This window comes from Equus przewalskii, chromosome 1, assembly GCF_037783145.1.
Source record: "Equus przewalskii isolate Varuska chromosome 1, EquPr2, whole genome shotgun sequence".
NCBI lineage: Eukaryota > Metazoa > Chordata > Mammalia > Perissodactyla > Equidae > Equus > Equus przewalskii.
Window position 1 is genome coordinate 94,893,558 of NC_091831.1, and position 23,664 is coordinate 94,917,221.

At 47.6% G+C, this 23,664-nt stretch overlaps 2 protein-coding genes and 1 pseudogene across 3 annotated transcripts; 1 reads left to right on the forward strand and 2 right to left on the reverse strand.

The window, feature by feature from the left end:
* Positions 1-34: 34 nt before the first annotated feature.
* Positions 35-11,384, reverse strand: MRPS11 (mitochondrial ribosomal protein S11). The gene is made up of 6 exons (XM_070618137.1): positions 11,245-11,384; positions 11,003-11,122; positions 4,808-4,906; positions 2,462-2,591; positions 1,133-1,198; positions 35-408 (listed from the first exon to the last, which is right to left on the reverse strand). Exons 1-6 carry the CDS (start codon positions 11,307-11,309, stop codon positions 301-303), a joined length of 588 nt encoding a protein of 195 aa, XP_070474238.1. The 5' UTR covers positions 11,310-11,384; the 3' UTR covers positions 35-300.
* MRPL46 (mitochondrial ribosomal protein L46) lies at positions 11,378-22,355 on the forward strand. Of its 2 annotated transcripts, none has more exons than XM_070618132.1 (4): positions 11,378-11,923; positions 13,229-13,418; positions 14,166-14,339; positions 20,687-22,355. In XM_070618132.1, exons 1-4 carry the CDS (start codon positions 11,696-11,698, stop codon positions 20,935-20,937), a joined length of 843 nt encoding a protein of 280 aa, XP_070474233.1. In that variant the 5' UTR covers positions 11,378-11,695; the 3' UTR covers positions 20,938-22,355. The 2 variants fall into 2 exon arrangements, 1 of the variants encoding a protein (XP_070474233.1); XR_011539699.1 differs by having other exon boundaries at positions 11,635-11,923; positions 14,166-14,501; positions 19,659-22,355.
* LOC103545033 (tudor domain-containing protein 3 pseudogene) lies at positions 14,788-16,153 on the reverse strand (annotated as a pseudogene).
* Positions 22,356-23,664: the final 1,309 nt, after the last annotated feature.

Genomic DNA, 23,664 nt, shown 5'->3' on the forward strand with positions numbered 1-23,664 from the left:
AACTCTGGAAGCAAAAACCTCATAAACTACTAGAGATGGTCGAGATGTTTTTATTTTGCAGAGCAGAGGCAGCATTTACTGGCTGGAGCCTGAGCCACAGCTGCCCTGGGGCTCCCCTTGTGTCCCAGAGAGGCGCGGCTTCACTTCAGTGCACAGCGACCTCCAGCCCAAGGCAGGAGCAGAGGCGACCACGTAAGGGGGCAACCTCTCCCCTCCTGCCTGTGATCTCTGACAGCGTGATCCACGAGGTCCGGCCAGAGGTGTGACCTGAGGTTGGGTGCAGCGCAGGCTTCTTTCCCCTCACAGCCTCCGAGCCTTCCGAGGGCGGCAGCCATTGTGTGGGATGGGGGTGTTGTCTGTGATGGAGATCACTTCCAGGCCCCCCATGGTCAGTCCCTTGATGGCAGACTGGAAGGAGCAGAAGGAACAGGAGAATGGCATGCTCCCAGAAACGAAGCCCCAGCACGTCCTGACAGGGCTCGGGGTGGGGTGGGGAGGGAGGAGAGTGGGGAGGCTCTCTGGCTTGGAGACCTCCCATCCCAACACTATTCTCACAAAAGTCTCCCAACCAAACCCCTTCACCGAGTCCTCAGTGCTGTCCACTTCTCTAGTTGCACCTGCCACCTCCCCCCTTGAGCTTTACGATCTAACAACAAAGACTACTTGTCAGCCTCAACACACCTTGCGCCTTACATTTTGTAGTTTCCTCTGCCTGGAGCGTCCCTCTCCCGCTATACCTGGCTAACGCCTCATCATTTCTGAAAAGTCAGTAGAGATGTCATCTCTTTGGGGAAGCTTTCCTGATCACACCAGTGGACTCCCAGCACCCTGGGCACAAGCTTTCCCACTGCCCTCACTAGTGGGCACTGATAGCCCCCAGGGACCACCTTTCTCTTCCCAGTGCCTGGCACACAGCAGGCACTCAGTCAGTGTCCGATGAGTTAAACTAAGTGACCTGGGCTTGTTCTGGGCAACTTAGTAGATCAGAACAACAGAAAGAAACTTTAAGCCATCATGGAAATCCACTACAGGGCCTCCCGCTCTCCTGACTCTGCACTCAAGCCCCACCTCTCACACTAACTAAAGCAGCGAGCACACGTGGTGGAGACTCACGGGACTCACGGACACTTACCAAGCGCCCTGGCCCCAGGCCTTTCACCACAACTCGGATGTGGGTCACGCCCTTCCCGGCAGCTTTCTGGAGAGAAGCAGAGGGTGGTTAGTGCTCTGGAGAGAGAACTGCTCCAACTGGCCTCGTACTCCCAGCGGGGGCAACAGGGCGACGAGCTCCAGGGAGAGGCACCTGCAGAGGTGACCAGGCGGAGCACAGGGAAGGAAGCACAGGACAGACGGCTGCAGTGCAGGACAGACAGCAGCAGAGAGCATGGAACCTGTCAGGTCACAGGTTTACAGTCAACTGGGATGCCTTTTAGCTCAGGACAGCACTGCCACCTAATGGAGATTTCTAATCTCGCTCAGATTCGCCTCAGGTGGGTAAAGGCAGAATTTCAGGCCATGAGGAGGTCCCCAGACTGCAAGGCTGAGCCTAAACACCCACTTAAAAAGTGTTACCATATCACTTTAAACTTTTAGGTATAGTTAAATCTTTCTTTCTGGATTATAAAGGCAGTTCACTATAGAAAGTCTGGAAAACACAGAGAGGTCATGTTGACCCACCATGCAGAAGCCACTGTTAACGCTGACGTATTTCTTTTGAGTGTCTATAATCTGTCCACTGGTGGACATTTAGCACAGTTTGATGATCATTAACACACAGCAATCAATATTTTGGGGCCCTGAGCTATGTTTGAAGGTCAGGGCTTTCCTTCAGGAAATGCTCTGGATGGCAGTGTGACCCTCGGTGAGGCCTGTGCTACTGCGGACAGCGCACAGGCTTTGTCCCACGCCAGCCTGGGGTCAGGTCAGGGGATGGAACTGGCTGCACGGCTCCAAGCGAGCCGTATGCTCTGATCTCGACTGGCTCTTCAAAACGTGGGCAGTACCAGGGTCTCCTGAGGGTCCAGGACAATAAATGTAAATGTCTGGCATGGAGCAGACGCTCGATAAACACACCCTGAGCAGTCCACTGCCAGTTCACTGCTAGAAAGGCCCGCAACAGTTCACTCAAACCGCTGTTGCACGGGAGACCTCACCATAGCTCCCCTTCTCCAAGCCGACATACCACCAACCCCGGCCCCTCGCCTGATCTGTAAACTGAGCCTTCAGCACCTGCTCTTACTGCGTCTGGAGTGAACAGCAAGTGTGTCACTTCTACTGAAACTGAGAGAAGGAGAAAAGAGAAGCCTTTTCACCAGACCCATTCGCACCACCTCAGTGTTAGCGTCTGCCAAGAGCTGGCAAATACCCAACTGCTTCTGAGCAGCTAGTTCAAGAACTCCCCCCAGGGATGAGCCACACAGCAGGTGGAGCACGCAGCAGAGGGAGCAGAGAACACACTTACCGCCGCGGCGGCTATGCCTGCCGTTTGGGCTGCAATGCCCGTGCCCTTCTTGGCGTTCCGGAAGCCCTCTGTGCCACAGGAGGCACGGGCAAGCGGCTGGTTCGCGGCAGACATGACCTGGATCTGCGTGCTGGGAAGGCAGGGGTGGCACAGAGGATATGAGGACCGACCAGGGAAACGACGGACAGTGCTAACCATGCCCCCACAAGCCTGAATGAGACAGACACCCAGCTGCTTGCACTTGGGGTTAATCGGATGCATGTGTTTTGAACTCGATAGGAGGCATCAGGAAGGGTCAGAATTATCCTGTAAGCCTCATTGAAAACGGACAAGTCACATAAACTAAAGAGAGCTAGCTCTGTTACAGACTGAACGTCTCTGCCCCCTCAAAATGCATGTTGAAATCCTAACTCCTAACGTGATGGTGTTTGGAGTTGGGGCCTTTAGGAGAGATTAGGTCATGAGGGTGGAGCCCTTGTGATGGGATTAGTGCCCTTATGAAAGGGACACGGAGAGCTCCCTCGGCCCTCCCACCATGTGAGGACACTGAGGAGCTCTCATCAGAACCCGCCTGTGCTGGCTCTCTGATCTGGGCCTTCCGCCTCCACAATGGTGAGAAAGAAGCATCTGCTGTTTAAGCCACGCCGTTTGCGGTACTCTGTTACAGCAGCCTGAGCTACAGCATAAGAGAGGCTTCATGATCTGAGGGGGGCTGGGTGTCACCCAGAAGAAGGGGGCACGTTTGCCTCCTGGGTCTTCCCTGTAGCTGCTGCTTAAATTAGATTTGATGTCCTTGTTTGGCTTTTTTTCCTAAGAAGTTAGATGTTTCACATCAGGTAATTTTTAAAAAAACTTTAAGGAAAGTTTCAAATATACACAAAAGTGAACAGAACAGTATTGAACCACCATGGACCCATCACTCAGCCTCAACAATTATTAACTCATATCCAATTCAGTTTCACCTACAGACCCTGTTTCTACTCCCTTCTTTCCCAACTAACGGATTATTTTGAAGCAAATCCCAGACCCACCATTTCACCTGTAAATAGTTCAGCGTATATCTCTAAAAGATAAGGACTCTTCAAAAAAGCCCCACAAAACATTATCATACCTCAAAAAAGTTAGCAATATTACCATATTGGATAATTTTAATGCTTATGATACTCTATTCTATGACCAAAAAAATTTTTTTAAATAAGTGAAACTTTTTCTAATCATCTCTAACGTTAACAAGTTAAATTAAAATGAAGGATGACTTCAAGAAATCCTTAGACGTGTTTTCCATCTCCCCTGGGGTCATCATCGTCCCGTCTTCTGGTCTGAAGAGCTCTGCAGCATTGACAGTGAAGGGGGTGCTGGCGGAGGGTTATGAAGAGACCTCCTGGGGTGGTCAGCCCTGGGGCGGGCCATCTGTTGTTGGCCTGGCTATGGCTATGATTAGGGCTTCTTGGGTTTTCTCTACTGAACAGACAGCCAAGAGAATTGCTTGTCCTGAGACAACCTCAGCAGAGATCTACAGAGCAGGCCATAGACACTTAACAAAACAAACAGAGGGCTAACCTCTGTCCTCATTACCCTGAGAAGGGAAGAAAAAGAAATCCAGCTGCTCTCATTTGAGCTTATCAGATGGATGCAGAAACGAATCCTAGGGCATCTCACCTGTGCCCCACGCTCTATCCATGACGACCAACAGTCTCTTGTATTGTTCTCTAAATCGTGGGGGTTGGCCTGCAAAACTGTCACTAACATCAGCAAGGCTTCTGCTGCCAACACACAGTTGGGAGCTCCCCTGGCACCCGTGTGTGAGCCACATAGCACGCTAGTCTTGTCACAGAAATCACCATTCACGTTTAGCCCCACAAGGCTGGAGGTCAGTGCACTGTGGCCCAAGGTGAGTACTTCAAAGGGACAAGACTTACTTGGAGGTTTACATTTTGGTTAGTTTGTTAATAAATCAAATATCCTGAAATCATCTCTCTCACCTTATTTATATATCACCCATCCCCTATCCCCCAGGACTCAGTAACACTTAATAGATGCCATCATGGAGGGACCTTCTGCCCCTAAATACGCTCTCTCCAACGACTGAACAGACCAGGAAATACTATTCCGAAGGAAAGCAAAGAAATCTTATCACTATGATAGGCCCAACTCAATAAACTTGATAAAGACAGAGGTGGTTTCCTGAAACAAGGAGGGAGCCCGGGGGACCTCTGCATGAGCTGTCACGCAAAACGCAGCACCTGACTTGCACCCCCAGCCGGGCGCCCAGAGCCAGCCTTGGCTCGCCCTCTGCGCCAAGGGGAAGGCGCCCACCCTGGCCCGCCAGGCCTCCCTCCCACTTACTTGTTGTAGGATGCTTTAATGTGTGCGATCGGGATCTCCTCGAATCTCTTTCCTGCCCACCTCAGAGAGCTCTCCTGTCCTGGAATTGGAGGGTAAATGCTGCAATTAGAAGAAACATTTTACATAAAATTTGCTGGTTTTTTTTTTAAATAAAAAAGGAAACACATCACACGGTTTTAAAAAAATCGAACCGCACAGATGAACTCATACTTAAGAGCAGCAGCCCTCCCCTGGGCCTGCCCCCGAGGCCCCCAGTCCTTCTGGTGCTCCCGCTTGTAGCCACAAACACGGTGCTCAAGCGGCCGTTTCTCGAGTTGCTGACTGTAGACACACCTAGTGACTTTTGACTAGGAGACGAAAATTTAATCCACAGTCCCCAGCTTCCCCATCCCTTCTAGTATAACCAGATCACTGTTTTCAATCTTCTATAGGCTGCTCTTTCTGCAATTTAAAAAATAAAGGCATTTCTTGTTTTCTTGTTTCATCACACACAAATGATATCTTGACTCTCTAGAAAAAAAGACAAAATAGGGGCTGGCTCCGAGACCTAGTGGTTAAGTTCAGCACGGTCTGCTTCAGTGGCCCAGGTTTGTGGTTTTGGATCCTGGGTGCAGACCTACACCACTCATCAGCCATGCTGTGGTGGTGACCCACATATATATATATATATGAAAGAAGAAGATTGGCACAGATGTCAGCTCAGGGCTAATCTTCCTCAAGCAAAAAAAGAGGAGAATTGGCAACAGATGCTGGCTCAGGGTGAATCTTCCTCAGCAAAAAAAAAAAAAAAAAAAAAAAGACAAAATAATTTTAATAATACTTAAAAAAAAAAATCAGAATAGCAGCCAGCAAACTTTTTCTGTCAAAGGCCAGAGAGTAAATATTTTAGGCTTTGCTGGTCATGAAGTTTCTGTTGCAGCTACTTAACTTTGCCACTGTAATACAAAAACAGCCACAGACAACAGTAAATTAATGGGTGTGACTATGTTCCAGTTTGTCAACCCCTATCCCAGACCACGGGTTCTCCATACTGGCCGAACAGCAGAACCACGGGATTCTGATGTGTAAGCTCCACCCCGAATTCTGGATGGGACGCGAGAATCTATTTCTAAGGTACTCCAGGGGAATCAGATGTGAACCAGGGTTGAGAACACCGGCCTAGACATGGTGTTGAGTTCAAGCTCTTTCACTGTCTCAGCCCAGCCTGTTCTCTGGCTGCCTCTAGGTCAGTACTCTTCATTTTCAGGTGGAGAAGCCGAGGGACAAATAGGGGGACAGGGTTCGCAAGGGAAGTCGGGCCTTGGACCCAGGAGACCTGCCTCAGTTCGGAGTTGGCTCACCAAGCCGTGCTTTCTTTAACTCAAATACACACGACTGTCGCTCAGCAATTGAGAAGCCAGTGACCGTGCTGTTGTGGCCTGCCCACACACACAGATCAGATCCGGGCTGGACCCCCCACAGCCTCCTGAGACACAGGATTCTTGTTCAGAAAATACACTATTATCTGAGCACCGTCCTCCCCAGCCCTACCTGCTTTCCTAGAGATATTTTTATTTTTTTTTTGAAAGATTTTATTTTTTTCCTTTTTCTCCCCAAAGCCCCCGGTACATAGTTGTATATTCTTCGTTGTGGGTCCTTCTAGCTGTGGCATGTGGGATGCTGCCTCAGTGTGGCTCGATGAGCAGTGCCATGTCTGTGCCCAGGATTCGAACCAATGAAACACTGGGCTGCCTGCAGCGGATGCACAAACTTAACCACTTGGCCACGGGGCCAGCCCCAAGATATTTTTAAAAAACAAAACAATAACAGTAGTATTCAAGCATTAGTGTATTCCTTCCTGCTGGGCCCGATCTTAGAGGGTTCACTCCCTCCACAGCGGCCAGCTGAGCAGCCTGCACACTGAGACAGAAAACGGACGAGGCTTCGAGATGACGTTAATGTTTAAGCATTATCATTTCCCCATTGATTATTTCCCCTATTGACTTGGGGGTCAAAAAACTTAAGACTGCTCAAGTCTGAACGTACCCGTGTAATGCTTTTATGTGCAGCAAGGTTTTCAACCAGGAAGGATTTGGAGCCTGAACCATTTAATTGAAGGTACGGACAAGATCAGTCCTTTAAACCTCCAGGTGCAATGTACACACGGACAAGTGGCTCACCCCAAGAAGCCCAGAAAAAGGAAGGAAAGTTTTCTGGCCCTGGTCTGCTGCCCCTTCACGCCCATCCTCAGACAGGGAAACGCAGCGAGGGGCCAGCACACACGCCGTCTCTTCTGAATGGCCCAGGAGGACTGGAAACAGTGCTGAGGGTCTAAGAAGCAGGCTGACTTCTGCCGTGAGCACTTCAGGCAGGAGTTCGCTGATCCCCGAACAAACCAACACAAACTGACCCTGACTCCAGTGGCAGATGCCGGAATGTGGGCTGGGTAAGCTGTGGCTCTACTCCCAAAGAGGGAGGGCCCTGCCTCTCGGTCTTCAACCCATTTTCTAATTGTGGCTAACAACATTTTTTAAAATGCAAATAAGTGTAGAGAAACGCAAAGATTATAGCTCCTGGCTCACTACTCCCGTCATCGGTACATGTGTAATTTCAGCAAGATCTTTCCAACCCCATGGCTTCTGTTTCTTGACCTCCTTTTCCCCACTGATCCCGTGTCCTCTATCCTACCCTGGCTACTTGCTCCTGTGGTCAAACCTACCCTTGTCATCACCACACCTGCAACTCCATCATGACTGTGGTTTCCACCACCACTCAGGCCGCCAGCTCCTGGCACAACCCCCCGCTCCCTCCAACCCTCTCACTCAAGGAACCCTTCAATCCCCGATCCTACCACCTGTTCACTTTCCCTCACACCCGTCATGCCCTCCCTTCCCCCTTGACCTGCAGTGAATCCCATGACCAATCCTTATGACTACTCCCTTGCATACACCCTCATTTCTCTGCCCCCTCTTACTTCACTGACCTCTCCTGGCAAACCCTGAACCCTGGTTAAATCCATCTCTCCAGCCACTCCGAGCCTGTGCATGCATCTGCACAGCTGGCTAGAGAAAAACACAGCAATGTCAACTGCTCTCTCTACGTACCTTGGTTTCTCAGCCTCAGCACTAGTGACACTTTGGACAAGACAGTTCTTTGTTGTGGAGGGCTGTCCTGCACACTGTGGGGTGTTTAGCGCATCCCTGGCCTCTCCCCACTAGATAGTGTCTTTGAAGCTGTGACAACCAAAAATGTCTTCCGACATTGCTAAAAGTCCCCTTGGAGCTAGAAACTGCCCCCCGTTGAGAACCACTGCTTTATTTTAATGACTTCTAACATCAAGTGGGCCCTCAGCATGGCCTGGCAATCATACAGCATATCTCCAGTTCAATTATCCTTCCACTCTCCTGGACGACTATTTTATATCTTCTTTTGTCTCCTCCAACCTCCAACTCCTTCCTGCTTCCTCACTGCCAGCTGATGACCTTCAAGAAATAGAAGCAATCAGCGTCTTCCAGCTCCCACTGTCAAACATCTGTGCCCGCAATCTTTGCCTTCTCTCCTGTTATGATGCTCCACTTGTGTGTTGGCCTCTCAAGGGCATCACGCTGGCGATGCTCCTGCCCCCACATCATCCTTCTTGTCCCTCTCTGCTGCATCAGTCCCATCAGCAAAACATACTATCATTTCCCCAACTGAGAAACAAAAACCTCTTGATCCCAAAGCCTCCTTGAGTTACTGCCCAGTTCTCTATCCCCCCTCATGGCAGAACCCACTTAAAGAACGACTATGCTCGCTGTCTCTCCCTGCCTTCTTCTATTCTCTTTGAACCCATTCTAATCAGACTTTAGCCCTGTCACTCCACCAAAGATGCTCTAGTCAAGGTGACCAACCAACCCACAATGTTAAATCCAATGAGCATTTCTGTCATCAGTATATGGACCTATCATATCGCAGTATCTGACACAGCTGATTTCTCTGCCCTTGAATCACACTAAAAAAAAGAAAGAAACTCTCTAGGGGGCTGGCCTGGTGGCGCAGAGGTTAAGTGCACACGTTCCGCTTTGGCAGCCTGGGGTTCGCTGGGTTTGGATCCTGCGTGTGGACATGGTACCACTTGGCAAGCCTGCTGTGGCAGGCATCCCAAATATAAAGTAGAGGAAGATGGGCATGGATGTTAGCTTAGGGCCAGTCTTCCTCTGCAAAAAGAAGAGGATTGGCAGCAGATGTTAGCTCAGGGCTAATCTTCCTCAAAAAAAAAAAAAAAAAAAAACCCAAAAAACAAAAAAAACCCCCCAAACTCTCCAGGTTTTCTTACTACCTCTCTGGAGGTTCCTTCTTCATCTCTTTTCCTGATTCTTCCTCACCTCCCAAATTACTAAATGTCAGAGGGCTCCAGGGTTCAGTCTGGGACCTCTTCTCCTCTTTATCTACACTTACTCTCTTGATGATCTTGCACAGTCTCATGGTTTTAAAAATCCTCTATATGACAAGCCTTCCAAATGCATATCCGTAGCCCAGATCTGTCCCCTGAGCTCCATTTCTAACAGCCCACATTTGTACCTCTGTTTGGATGTTAATCAAGCATCTCAAACTTAACCACCCAAACCCAAACTCCCACAGTCTGCCCCGTCTTAAGAAATGATTTCCATCTTTCCAGCTGCTTACGCCAAAATTTTAGAGGGTTCCTTCATTCCGCTCCTTTGTCACACTTGACATTAACAAATCCTATTGGTTCTACTTTCTAATTGTCTCACTCCAACAATTTACACTCCCCTTACAGCCATCAGCCTGATCCAAGCCACCATCACTTCTTGCCCAGATTACTTCAAAAATCATCTAACTGTTTAGAAGACTTCTCCCAGCTTCCATCCTTGCTTCCTTGTAGTTCGATATCAACACAGCAGCCAAAGGGACTTCTTAAAATGTAAGCAATGCCATTTCAACTCTCTATCCAGAATTCTCCAGTGGCGTCCTATCTCACTCAGAGTAAAAGCTGAAGTCCTCACGATGGCCTACAAGGCCACACAGGATGCAGTCCGTGTGCCTGCTGCAGCCCTCGCCCCCTCTCCTATTTTCACTCCTCACTCCACATAGCCTTCTTGCTATTCCTCACAAACACTAGACGCACCCTCACCGTCTGTCATACTCTCACATTTTACTTGTTTTCTGTTTGTTATCCTCCATCCACTAGAACTTAAGATTCCGTGGAGGCAGGATTTTTGTGTGTTTATTCACTGATGTGTCCCCAGCACCTTGAACAGTGCCTGACATCGCTGAATGCCCACAGACTCTGGGCTTAAATTCCTTCAGCAGCTCCTCACTGCCTGCCACGGGGACCGTGTCAAAGCCCCGGGGTTACAGACAAGACCCTCAGCATTCTGATTCCTCCTTGACTCGCTGGCCTCAGCTGCCATCGCACATGCACTTTGACGCACCATGCTCTTTCATAGTGCACGCTTCTAGACTGTGAGCTGTGCCTAGAATGATCCCTTTCCTCTTGTCCGGTTGAACTCCCATCCAGTTCTGTCCTTTGCTCCACGTTATCTCCCGCAGTCTCGCCTGACTTCCTCAGGAGTGAGACGCTCATTCTTTCACACTTCCAAGCAACCAGGTCTTACCTCCAGGCTACTCTTGATCAGACTATGGTGCAAATGTTTGCATCTCTGTCTCCCCTGGTAGACCGTGAACTACTTGTGGGGCGGAACGACCCTTTGTATTTGCATTCCCAGCGCCTGGCATGGTGCCTGGCACCAAGCAGGTTCTCAGCAAATGTGCGTTCAATGGATGTGAAGCACGTCCACTCAGCACACAGAGGTGGTGGGACTGACAGAAAGGAAGACGCGGGGCCCTAGGGCTGAGCACAAAACCCACCCAGGACCTTAGACCAGCTCTAAAAAGTGCACAATAATTGTGCCATAGCGTAGATCCCTCGGCCCCGCTTTGTGTCCGAGGCCCGGGAAGGTTGTTAGTCTGCCTGATCTCCCTTTCAGACGGAAAAAAGGCTGACACCTCCCATACACCTCCGACGTTCACTCATTCACTCGTCAAACGGTCACCGAGCACCCTCTTTGTGCCAAGGCTCATCTCATGTGATCCGCTCAACCTCTCACGGCATCATCTCCATTTTTAGATGGCAAGTGACACAGCTGGCAATTCACAGGCTCTCTGACTCTGGAGGGTGGGCAGCCCCCCGAGGGCTGGACCAGGGGCCCTCACCTGAAGCTGCTGCCGCCCGAGGTCGGGGCTGCCGCCTTCTCAACTTCCGGCTTGGCCGCCGCGTCTTGCAGCTGCCAGGCGCCCGTGTGGATGGCGGGGGCCGGCGCCCCGGCCGCGACCCTGCGGGGAAGGAAAGCTCAATGAGGTCCTCGCGGCCACTGGCGTCCACGTGGCTCGTGCGACACGGGTAGGAGGGCCGTCCCGGGGGTGGCCGTGGGCTCGTAGGGGGTAATCACTCTTACCTGGTCGTCGGCGGCCAAATCCATGACCGCAGGAGCCAAGATCCCGCGTTTCTTACAACCTGCATGACTGGAATTGACCCCAGTCGGCTCCCGTCCGCGGCGTCCGCGGAGCCGGCTTAGCTGGGGCGGCGCCAGTACCACTAGCGCTTGGGTGGGAGGGTGCAGAGGAAAAGTCACCTGGTTCCTCTCCATAAGCCCCATTAAAATTTTTTATTCCCATTTAAGTGCTCTATAATAACTATCGTTGCGAGCGTCCACTGAGAATTTCCCCCCTTTTCCCTAATCTTCTCACATGAGATCTCCGCTCACCCCTCCATGTTGGAGTGGTTTGTTCTAGTAGTACCGGGGACTGAGGACTTTCCTTCAGGCCGCTCCCGCGCTGCCTTGTGGGAATTTGGGATTAGCCCAGGAGCCCGCTGGGAGCCGCGGTACATTGTGGGAGGGCGGAAAGATGGCGGCGCCCGTGAGGAGGGCTCTGTTAGGGGCGGCGAGGGACTGGCGGCGGTTCGACGGGCTCTGGGCCGGTAGCCTGGGTTCTCGCAACCTGGCTCTTGCGGCCGCACCCTCGAGCAGCGGGTCTCCATGGCGCCTGTTGGGCGCGATGTGCCTGCAGCGGCCACCGCTGGTCTCAAAGCCGCTGACCCCGTTGCAGGAAGAGATGGCGGCTCTGCTACAGCAGGTAGGTTTGAGGTGCGGGTCGCGGCTTCAAGGTGCGGTTGGGGAGCAATAGAGGCACGTGGACCTGGGTTTATCCCGACTCCGGGACTAGTTAATTTGTGTGACCTTGGGCAAGTTGGCCCACCTCTCTGAACTTCAGTCTACTTACCTGCAAAACGGTACCTACGTTGGTGGGTTGGTTTGGTACGTAGTAGGCGTTTAATAAGAGACAGTTTGTTTTCATTGGCCTTCTTTCTTGTCACCTTAAGCAGCTCTTTGGAGATGCTCTCCTTTTTCATTCAACACACTAGGGATGCGGTGGTGAACTAGACGGACTCCGTTCCTATCGCAGGTAGTTGAGTTTGGAGAAAGTCTTTGTGTGACGAGTGTTAGAAGGCCGTGGGCACATCTGTAAGGTGCCTGTGATAAAGTCTGTTTGTGTCAGGGGCAAGTGAGGAAACGGGCAAAAACTGGGTGTAGTGTCTGTGAGGGTCTTAAATCCCCAAAGACAGTTTCTCCAGAATCTGCGATATTTTTGTCTGAACTGCTGAGAGCTATAAACTTCACTTCCTGCCTTTTTACTTGGTTTATTCATTTACTCTGCAAATATTTTATTAATCACTTTACAGATAATCATTTCGCACCTACTTTGTACAGAGACTGTGCTAAGTGCTAGGGGAGCGGGGATGAGTCAGACAGACCCAGGTCTCGTTCTCGAGTGCTTCAGTCTAGTGGAGGGGTGCCAGCCAATAACCAAATAATCACATGACTATACACGAATTGCAGATTCCGGTTGTTATAGAGGAAAACACAGGGTACTGTGAGAGGGTTTAGCAGGGACATCTAATTTGATTTTATGGGAGGTGTCAAGGAGTATCTCTCTGAGAAAGAGATAAATTGAGATGTGAAGGAAGAGTAGGAATCTCCCAGGAGAAGAATGTGAGGGAAAACATTCTAGGAAAAACGAACAGCAACTGTAAACTCCCTGAGGCAGGAAAGCCCACGGTGAGTGAGATTCTGTTCCCAAAGTGACATGACAAGCGTGTAAAAGGGCACGCAGTGCCTGTCCCGTCCTCTGTTCTTTGTAGTGGGCTTGAGCTCCAGTCACATTCTAAGATTTTGGCAAATGTAACTCAAGCCCAAAGTGCAGGTGACCTTTTTTCTTTCCCTTTTTTCTCTGTGGTGTTTTGGTTGTATATCTGTTTATGTTCAGCGGTAAACTTCTGAGTCTGTCAAGTGTGCTATATCTGTGTTTTATTCTGCCCGTTTTTTTGTCCTTATAATTTTCCCAGATTGGGGTAGATTTTTGCCCTTTTAATATTCCCAGATCGAGATCGAGAGAAGCCTGTATTCAGACCATGAGCTCCGTGCTTTGAGTGAAGCCCAGCAACTAGCAAAGAGGAAGGCTGACCTGTATGATGAAGAAGATGGTGAACGGAATATCCTGCTGGTGCAGGACTTGGAAGATGTGTGGGAGCAGAAATTCCTACAGTTCAAACCTGGAGCTCGCATAACAGGTTGTGGGCATTTCAGGCCAGCAAGAAGGAAGGGAAAGCGGGGTATTCTGGTTCCCAGACAAGGGACAGCTGCTTAGCCCCTGCTTCACGTTTTCAGTAACAAATAATTTCAAATAACAAAACTGCTTTCAGGTGGGAGAAAAGTAAATTCATCTCCCTGTTCCTCACATTTACTCATACAAGTTTTAAGACGCCTGTGTTATTTTTGAGTGGGAGGTAAGGGGCTTGGCATAGCCTCCTCTCTCAGTTAAACTTTATGAATGTTATATGAGTTTAACTCCTAATTGAGACTGAGAGTGGGGGAGATTAAGCCTTTCCCACTAGCATCCCTCTTAAAGCTGGGGGTTGAATTTTCTTATCCTTATGTCACAGATGAAGACTGAAGAACAGAGAAAGTGGGGGCTAGTTAAGTCAGTAATAGTGTCAAAACCGATGAAGTAGCAGTGTTTGAGTTAGTATGGATATTGCTTCTTTTCCAAAGGCTCAAAGTGCTTTCTTTCTGTTTTGCCCCTCAAAGGAGATCAGCTTTGCCTTTCCTCTTCTTACATTTTAGTTTCCTCAAGGTTGTGAGACTCCACCCTGAAAGAGGTTGGAGGTAGAGAGATGAGCCAGGGTCGTCCGTGGATTCTGAGTGCTTTGAGGGCATGCGTTGTTGCTCTGCCTTAGAGGAGGACTGTAGAACTCCCCTCCCCTTGGTTCTGGCAGCTCACAGTCGTCTTGTCCCCTCTGACCCCGTTTCCTCCATAGAAGCTGATAAAAAGAATGACCGAACCTCACTGCTCCGGAAGCTGGACAGGAACCTTGTCCTGTTGGTCAAAGAAAAGCTCGGAGATCAGGATGTTTGGCTGCTGCCCCAGGCAGAGTGGCAGCCTGGGGAGAGCCTGCGGGGAACAGCGGAGCGAACCCTCGCCATGCTCTCAGGTGAGTTCTCTGCCTCCCTCTTAACCCCACAAGACTTGCTTCCGTCTCAGCCGGAAGATTTATGGGCTGACTGTGAGGACAGCTTTAGGAGTAGGAGGTGGAGAGGTTAATGGACACTTTGATATTTGTAAGCATTTCAGCTAGAAAAAAATCTTCGATCAGGTGAAAGTCTATCCTTGTCCCACTGAGATTTTTAAACTTTATTTCTTTTTTATTATTTATTTATTTACTATAATAGCATGTTTTATTGATGGCAGAAAGAAAATTCTTTCACTTATAAAAAAGATATTTGCTTTGTTTAACTCTATTTTTTCCCATTCTTTGTGTGGGTTAAATTTTTTTCCTCCTAAAATCTGCTTTTTTGTTCTCCAAATAATATCCACCATGGCAGCATCTTATTCTGAAGGGAAAGTAGGTCTGTCAACAGGTTTTGACCAGGAGGCTTCAGTCAACGACTCCTTTCTTTGCAAAGACTCTTCTCAGATGAGTTCCGAGCCCGGGGTGTTTGGTAAACTGCTGGGTTGGCTCAGCGGATTGTCTTGGCCGGCCATCACCTCCTTTCTGGAACTCAAGCGTTCGGTCGTAGGCACCTTCTTCCTCCCATGCCTCTGTTTGAATGGGCCTGATGTTGCTTAGTTGTGCTTCTTCAGAGTTTCCATAATCAGTGAATTTAACAACTGCTGTCATGCCTGGAGAATGGAGAGCTTCAGCTTCTGCTTAGTAAAACTTGTCGGCTTCCCAGTGAATGCAAACATTTCTTCTCCAGGTTTCCACAGTTTTGCCTGCTCCCTGGGAATAGATAATTCTAGTACTTTTTCTGGTTTAATTGGTCTGGATCTTCTTCTGGGCCCACTATTCTCCTCACAGGATGTAGCTGTGATGGGCCCTGCTGGCTTAGGAGGTCCTACTCGCCTTTGCCTCAGGGGCATTCCTGTCTGTCCGTTTGGAAGACCAGTGAGACTGTTAGTTCAGATAGGATTCTGGAAGTCTGTATTTAGATTAAAATGCTTTTCAATTCTTACATCATTGAAAGCTTCATTATTGAGATTTACTGTCATAAAAATGATCAGGGTTTGCTGTTTGGTTTTCTTTTTTCCCACGTATATTTGGTTATTATAATCTATGGATTCTTGAGGAAGCGGATTTTCTTTTGTCTCTGCATAGGATGGACCTTTTCCTGATCTGCTTTACGTAGAGTGATCCCTTTTTTTTAAAAGCACCGTCATTGTTCTGAGAACTTAAAGGGTATGAAGTATCTTTACTTCTGTCCTATCTAGAATATGGTCTGTCACACTTGGTTCTTTCTTTAGCCCATACTTTGTTTCTAGGTAATCCACTGCTTTCTAAAATTGACTGTGAATTTTGGGTGTCCCTTTGAAAATGAAGAGGTTTTTTATTTCTTGACTGTCTGGTATCATTACGAAGAAGATACCCTGGTTCATTATTATCTTTGACTCCATTTTGCTCAGTATTTGATACTCTGTTTAATGAAGCTAATGAAGCTGCTCTGGCTGTGATTTAGGTTCCGCCCCAGGGCCCCGCGCGGTGGCAGCTGATGGAAAAGCACCCAGACTTTGTGTGAAAGAAGCTTGTTTGCTTATCTTAAGACATTGGCCTCAGGGGCAAGCATCCAATTCAGGATGCGTCTTGGGACCTACGGAAATACCCTCCAGGATGGTGCCAGCCCTGCACTCACCCTCTCCCCACTGGGAGTTTTAAATTTAGTGCGTTCAGAGTCAGTGCTCCTCCCGTCCTCCCAGCCCGCTTCTCTTCCTGTCCTCCAGCCTTGCTTACTGACACCGCCACTTACCCATTCACCCGAGAAACCTCAGAGTCATCCTTGACCTCATTCTGACATCCACAAGTTCTCGAGTCCTACCTGGCCTGTTCTAAATATTCCTCTCGTTATTCCACACCTTAGCTCTGACCCCTTTCACATCTCACTAGACCAGCGTTTCTCAACCTTGGCACAATTGACATTTGGGGCCGGATAATTCTTTTTGGGGGCTGTTCTGTGTGTTGTAGGATGTTAGCAGGGTCTCTGGCTTCTACCCACTGGATGCCAGTAGCACTAACCCATCCCCACTCGCCCTAGTGTGACAATCAAAAATGTCTCTAGACATTGCCAAATTTTACTTGAGGAGTGAAATCACGGTAGTGGAGAACCACTCGAGCGGACTCTTGAAGTAGATGCCAAATAAGTTCCCCTGTGCTTTCGTCTCATATCCTTCGGCGCGGCCAGAATGAGCTTTCAAAAACGCAAATCCCTTGTACTTCTCTGCCTACAATTCTTGGAAAGCTTCCCATGAAAGTTCAGACTTTTAGGCATGGCCTATAAATCCTTTATGCTCCGGTCCTGAGCTTGTCAGTCTTCCGTCTTGCTGCTTATAAGTGTATGTTTTAAGTTCTAACCTGGCGCACCTTTTGCATTCCTTGAATCGTGGTCTTTCACGCAGCTCTGTTTTGAGGTGTGCTGGTCCCTGACTGGAATGCTTTCTCCTCCGTGTGTGCCTGCTCAGCTTTTAAGACTCAGCTCGTACATTATACCTCTGTGGTGGAACCTTCTCCAAGCCTCTAGGTAGAGCAAGGCTCCCTCTAGGCTCCCATAGCACTGTGCGTGCCTTACTCAGTTTATGCGAGAGACATCTCCTCTGTGCCGACCGTTTGCTGGGCACTCTCCAGGCAGTGGGGTCACAGTGATGAAGAGGACACTCCCCCTGCTCCCCGGGAGCTTTAGCTCCAGTGGAGAACACGCTCTTTCACTTACCCCACTGCTCTGTAATTGTTTGTTAGCACAGTTCTCTCCCCAGCCAGAATTCTGGCTCCTTGAAGGCGCACACAGTATCTACTCCTCTCCATCACCCCAGCTTTCAGCAAAGGACCTGGCACATAGTAGGCACTTGCTGAATGTTGATTTGGTAGTCTCAGTGCAGAGCCACTTTTACTGGCCCCACTACCAGCATAAGCACCTGCTAACGAAACGTCAGCAGCCTGTGCGTGTCCCCTTGATCCTTTCCCATGAGGGGCCTGCGCAGCCTGCAGGAGAGGTAGCGAGACAGAATGGAATGGGTGGGGACTTCTGCTCTCCTGGTTTCCTCAGCCGTCACGTAGGAGTTGGCAGCTGGATGTCTGCCCAGGATCCTGTGTTCAGTTGCTCAGCTTCCCTCATGTCAAACATTCCTGAGTGATGCTTGTCAGCTCCACCTCCTGCATACCTGTGGAAGGGGCACCACTTGGCACTACACTTTCCTCCTGTAACATTCTCATTGTCGTAAATAAATGCGAAAGGAAATATATAAAAGATAAATTGTTTCATAAGTACGTATAAAATGTTGATTTGTTGCAAATTTATTAAAATGGCAAATAACATAAAATAATGACAATGGCAAAGAGAAAGTCAAGCAATATAAAAGTATACATATAAAAAAGTCAAAGTCCATTCATTTCCTCCTGGTTAGCGCCACACTTCCCCAGTATTTCTGCAAGATGGAATTCCCAGAGGTGGAATTAAAGGGCAAGGACAGGCACATTTAAGTTTTTGATAGGTGCTGCCCCTTTGTCCTGTAGAATGTATGTAACATTTGACATTTTCAGGAGTGTGCACAGGGGGGTCTATTTGTCTGCACCTCACCAACATATGAAATAGTCTCTCTTTCGCTTTTGCCTATCCAGTCAGTATAAAATGACTCGTTTGTGTTAACATTTTCCTGATTGCTAGTGAGATTAGCCATCTTCTCTTATGTTTATTGGCTGTTTGTATTTCTTCTTCCCTGAACTGCCTAGTCAGATTCTTTGCTCAATGAACTGTTTCTTTTTTTTTCTTGATTTGATTATTATTATTATTTTTTTTAAGATTGGCACCTGAGCTAACATCTGTTGCCGTTCTTCTTTTTTTTTCTTTCTTCTTCTTCTTCCCAGAGCATCCCCCCCAGTATATAGTTGGATATTCTAGTTGTGGGTCCTTCTGCTTCTGCTATGGGGGACGCCGCCTCACTGTGGCCTGATGAGCGGTACTAGGTCCGTGCCCAGGATCTGAACCAGGGAAACCCTGGGCTGCGGAAGTGGAGCACGTGAACTTAACCACTTGGCCGTGGGGCTGGCCCCTGATTATATTTTTTAATCCAGTTTTTCCAGATTATGGAAAAGTAATACATATTCATTGAATTAAGTGGAAAATTCAGAAAAGTATGAGGACACGTATAATAACTGTTTATCTGCTAATATAATTCCGCTCACAGATACACATTGCTGACATTTTGTGTTGTAGGTGAGCCCACATGATACATGAATTCCTCATCTAATGCTCGTCATGGTATTGTTTTCTGATATTGAGAAAGCAATTCATTGTATATGGTGAGAAAGTTATCAGTGTCTAGTAAATGTAGTATAGGATAAGAAGTAATTTTCCCTTCTTAGAGGCAACCATCATTAGCAGTTTCTTGTGGATCCTTTTGGAAATGGCAACCATGTGTGTATTTAATCTGTTTCTTTTTTCCACATGGTGGGAGCATATATATTACGGTTGCATACCTTCCTGTCTTCTCTTATATACTTTTAAGCGTCTCTGTACATCAGCACACAAACACATATCTTACACTTTTTTACACCAGCATGCTGTCTCATGGTGTGCATGTACTGCAGTTTGTTTAACCAGGCTGTGACTTTTACAAGTGAAGCCGCAGTGGACATCCTTGTACACTCATCTGGGCTCACGTGGGCAAATAAATATATTTGGGAGGATAAAGTTCTAGAGGCAGAGTTGCTGGATCAAAGGGTGTCTATAATTAAAATTGATAACTCTTGCCAAATAGAGCAGTTAACTAATTTACGCTCCCACGATAAGTGTGAGAGTACCCATTTCCCCCTTATTTTTGATAAGTGACATATAGCTCACAATTTTTGAACTTCAGTTATAATATGTTGTTGTTTTAATGTGTATTTCTTTTTTTTTTAAAGATTGGCACCTGAGCTAACATCTGTTGCCAGTCTTCTTTTTCTTTTCTTGTTCTTCTTCTCCCTAAAGTCCCACAGTAATGGTTGAATAGTCTAGTTGTGAGTGCCTCTGGATGTGCTCTGTAGGACGCGGCCTCAGCATGGCCTGATGACGGTGCCATGTCCACACCCAGGATCGGAACTGGCGAAATCTTGGGCTGCCAAAGTGGAGCACACAAACTTACCCACTGGGCCACAGGGCTGACCCCCTAACTTGTATTTCTTTAATTGTTAATAAGATTGAGCATCTTTTAGTTAGTTTATAGGTCATTGAATGTATCTTCATGTGAACTTCCTGTTCGTATGCTTGGTTCGTTTTTCTTTTAGATTTGTTGGTTTTTTCCTCATTGATTTTTAAGTACTTCTTATACCTTAAGATATTATTCATTTGTTGAATGTGTTGAAAATATTTTTCCTATTTTGTCCTTACATTTTTATGCTTCATTTTTCTTTGCAGACAGATTTGATTTTTGGGTAGATAAATATGTCTTTTCTTTGTTGGAGTTTTGAATTTTGTGTGTTGGTTAGGACTTCCTGTCTCAAAAATGACACAGAAAGTATCCCACATTTTTTTTTTTTTTCAGCAGTCGTGGTTTCTTTTTTGTTTAATGAAAACTTAAAAAATACAGAAAAATTTAGAAAATATTAAACATCCATGAAACTACCATCCAGAATAAAGAAACCTCTTAGGAAAATTTAAAATTTTTATTGTTAAATCTTTGATCTATATGGTATCACTTTTGATGTGAGGACTGAGGTAGGGATCCAGCTTCACTTTTCCTCTTTAGCTAGCCAGTTTTCTGAATGCTCTTTAGTAATTAATGCGTCATTTCCCCATCCTTTGAAATGCTGGGTAGGGGTTATTAACCCTCTGTTATAGATTACAGATATGATATTATCTATCTATCTGCCTTTGTCTTAACTTTGATTATGATGTTTCACCCTACAGAAGTTAAATTAGGTTCTTCTTTGGCTTTCGATGTGACAGTCCCTTTAAAAGGCAGATGAACTTTGCTTTACAGATACCGAGTGTCTTGGTCCTTCCTCAGCAGATGGGGCTGAGTCCAGAAGCTCCGCGCTCTGACTCCCAGGTGGTGATATTTGAACCGTATTGCTCCCTTCAGTCTAAATGCAGGAGTTTGGCGCATGGAGTGGACCCAGGGAGTTGGGAGCCCTGCGCCGGGAGCATTTTGATGGGAGGAGAGCAGGCCTTTCAGGAGTGACCCTTGTCCCCACTTCCGGGGATTGCTTTGACCTCTGGCTGGAAATGGCTCTCCCAGAGACTCCTGGTGAGTTTGGGAGTCAGAGTAAACAGGTGGGTGTATCCTCATCTTCCAATTCTGTCCCCCCCTCAGAAAACAACATGGAAGCCAAGTTCCTGGGAAATGCACCCTGTGGCCACTACAAGTTCAAGTTCCCCCAGGCAATGAGGACAGAGAGTATCCTTGGGGCCAAAGTATTCTTCTTCAAAGCACTGCTACTCACTGGAGACTTCTCCGAGGCTGGGAAGAAAGACCGCCATGTGTGGGTCAGCAAGGAGGAGCTGGGTGACTATTTGAAACCAAAATACCTGGCCCAGGTTAGGAGATTTCTCTTGGACCTCTGATGGACTGAGCTGCCTGTGGACAACGCTCGGACAGGTCTGCAACTGGTGCCTCAAGGACGTTTTGTGGTTCCCCCATCTTTGTAGGGAGTATCAAGCAGCAGACTACATTCTGAGAAATAAACGGGTTTGTCCTTGTGTATTCTCGGCTGATCGGCCCTTCGAGGACCACTGACTTCTCCTGGTGGGGAGAGAGCCGTCTCTCAGGGGGTCTTTCCCTTTCTTCCCAAGCTGATAATTGAGTATTGCATTACTTTATAGTGAATCAGCTGATTTCCTGGGTCCAGGAAGAAAAAACAGAAGAAAATCAGTCAAGCTTCTAAAAGCCTGGAGTTTTGTGAAAGCTTCTATCCCTGTGGGGAAAAAATAGTTTTGTGTAGTTTCTTAGCCGTTTTCTGTTTTCTTTTCCCTCCCTTCCTACTTCATATGAAAGTATGTCAGTTTAACCTAGGAAATAATTATTCCTCCTTTTTTTTCCTTTCTTCTTTCATTCATTCTTCCTTTTTTTTTTTAAGGCATTTTATATTTAAACAGAATTTAATCCTGTCTTATCTGTTTTGAAACAGTCATGTGAAATAAGCAGGGTCAGCTTGTTGTCTCCGTTTTACAAACGGAGGAATCACGGCTGAGTGGCCCTCAGCTAAGAGTCTTCCTGTGCAGCACTGATGGTGCAGGAGAAGCCGATCTCTCGCCTCTGGGTTGGGGCTCTTGACCCCTCACTGTGTTGATTGGGTCACCACTGGTCCCAGTGCCTGGCACAGGGAAGGCACTCAACGAACATTTGCTCAGTGAGTGGAAGAAGCGAGGATCTCAGGCATGCCTCTGTCTGCCTAGAAGAGTGGCTCTAACCACAAGGCTGCGGTCCTGGATCCCATCAGACTCCCTGGTTTCCTCGCAGACAGCCTCCTGGGTTAAACAGATGGCCCTTTATGATACAAGCTTGCGAATGTCATATCATGATTTATAATATTTGATCTTCATCCTCATTCCTGGTACAGAGCTCCTAAAACCCTTGGAATTTCCTAAGTGTCGAGAGCAATTAAGGTGTGTTTTGTTATATTGATGAAGTGCCTTTTGGAAAGCCCCTTGGTGACCTAGGAATAGGGGCTGCAGCCTGGGGAGCCAACCCTGCCTACCCCCGACCTCTGGGGAGGGGAGAGGGGCTTGAGGTTGAAGCAGTTACCAGTGGCCAATGATGTAATCAATCATGCCGATGTAATGAAGCCTCCATAAAAACCCAAAGGACAGCATTCGAAGAGCTTCCGGGTTGGTGGACATGTGGAGATTTGGGGAGAATGGGGCGCTCGGAGAGGGTGTGGAAGCTCCTTGCCCTTTCCCCATACCTAGACCTACATATGTCTCTGTCTGCCTGTTCCTGAGTTATATCCTTGTATAATAAACTGGTATTCTGGTAAGTAAAATGTTTCTCTGAGTTCTTTGAGTCGCTCTAGCAAATTAATTGAACCCAAGGAGGGGGTCCCTGGAACCTCTGATTTATGGCCAGTTGGTTAGAAGCACAAATGATGACCCAGACTTGAGGGTTGGCATCTGAAATGGGGTGGGGAGTCTTGTAGGACTGAGCCCTTAACCTGTGGGATATGATGCTTTTTCCAGGCAGATAGTGTCAGTATTGAGTTGAATTGTAGGACACCCAACTGGGGTCTGAGAATTGCTTGGTGTAGGGGAAAAACCCACACTCTGGAATTGGGACCATAATCTTAATGACCTGTCATAAGATGGTTTATTTTGTTACAGAGTTGTCTCTTTCATAGGAAATAGCATATATACAATTGGTAAATAGAGAAGTGGTGTCAGGGCAACCCAAAATTAGGTTAGTTCCTGTAAGGTTTTCCCCAGAACATTAATATTTTGAAGTGCTCAGGGACAGAATTGAATACCTTAAGAAAAAAGCCAAAAATTTTGTAGAAGTGGCTTCCTTTATTACAAGTGGTGGCTAGTTTAGTAGCTCCAAGAATCACTACCAGCCTTTCTACTGCGTTAGGCTGTGTGGGGAAATTGAGTAGAAAGGAAGATGCTGTGCCTATGCCAGCCTTCTGTTTGTTTTACAAAATTGATGACGAAGGTCTTGTCCTGGGTCACATTTTTTATTTTGATGTAACTGGTCTCTGCTAGGACCTTCATCTCAAAGGACCCACATCTCAGGAAGATGCATGAGCCCCAGGATTGAAGGCTGCAAGGGACCAGTGCACATGCCAGTGGGAGTTTAACTCCAGGAGCATCATCTTTGGGCTTGGTTCTATTTTGTGCTGTGGCTACAACATTCTGTGGTTTTCAGTGGTCTGCTCCAACCCCTCTTTCCCAGAAGCTTTGTAAGTTTTTGGAGTGTGATTTTGCAGAATGTAAGTTTTTTTGGCTTTCTAGTAGAAATGATTATACATGCTGAATGCCAGTCTGAGTCTTCCCTTGGCTGCCACATGTGACCGAAAACTTGTTTCTAGTCTATCCTTTGAGAGAAGATTGCCAGAGAACAAAGTAAGAGGTAATGTTCTCTGTGTTTTAGGGGATGGGAGCCTTCAAAGAAAGCAGTGGGAGGAGGAAAGAGTAACGTGTGTGATGTGGGGGTCAGGAGTTACAGTTTGAGGTGTGTTTATGCACCCTAAGAAGAGAAATGCCCGTGTGTGTGTGTAAAACATGTAAAACACCCTAAGAAGAGAAATGCCCGTGTGTGTGTGTGTGTGTGTGTGTGTGTGTGTGTAACATGTAAAACAC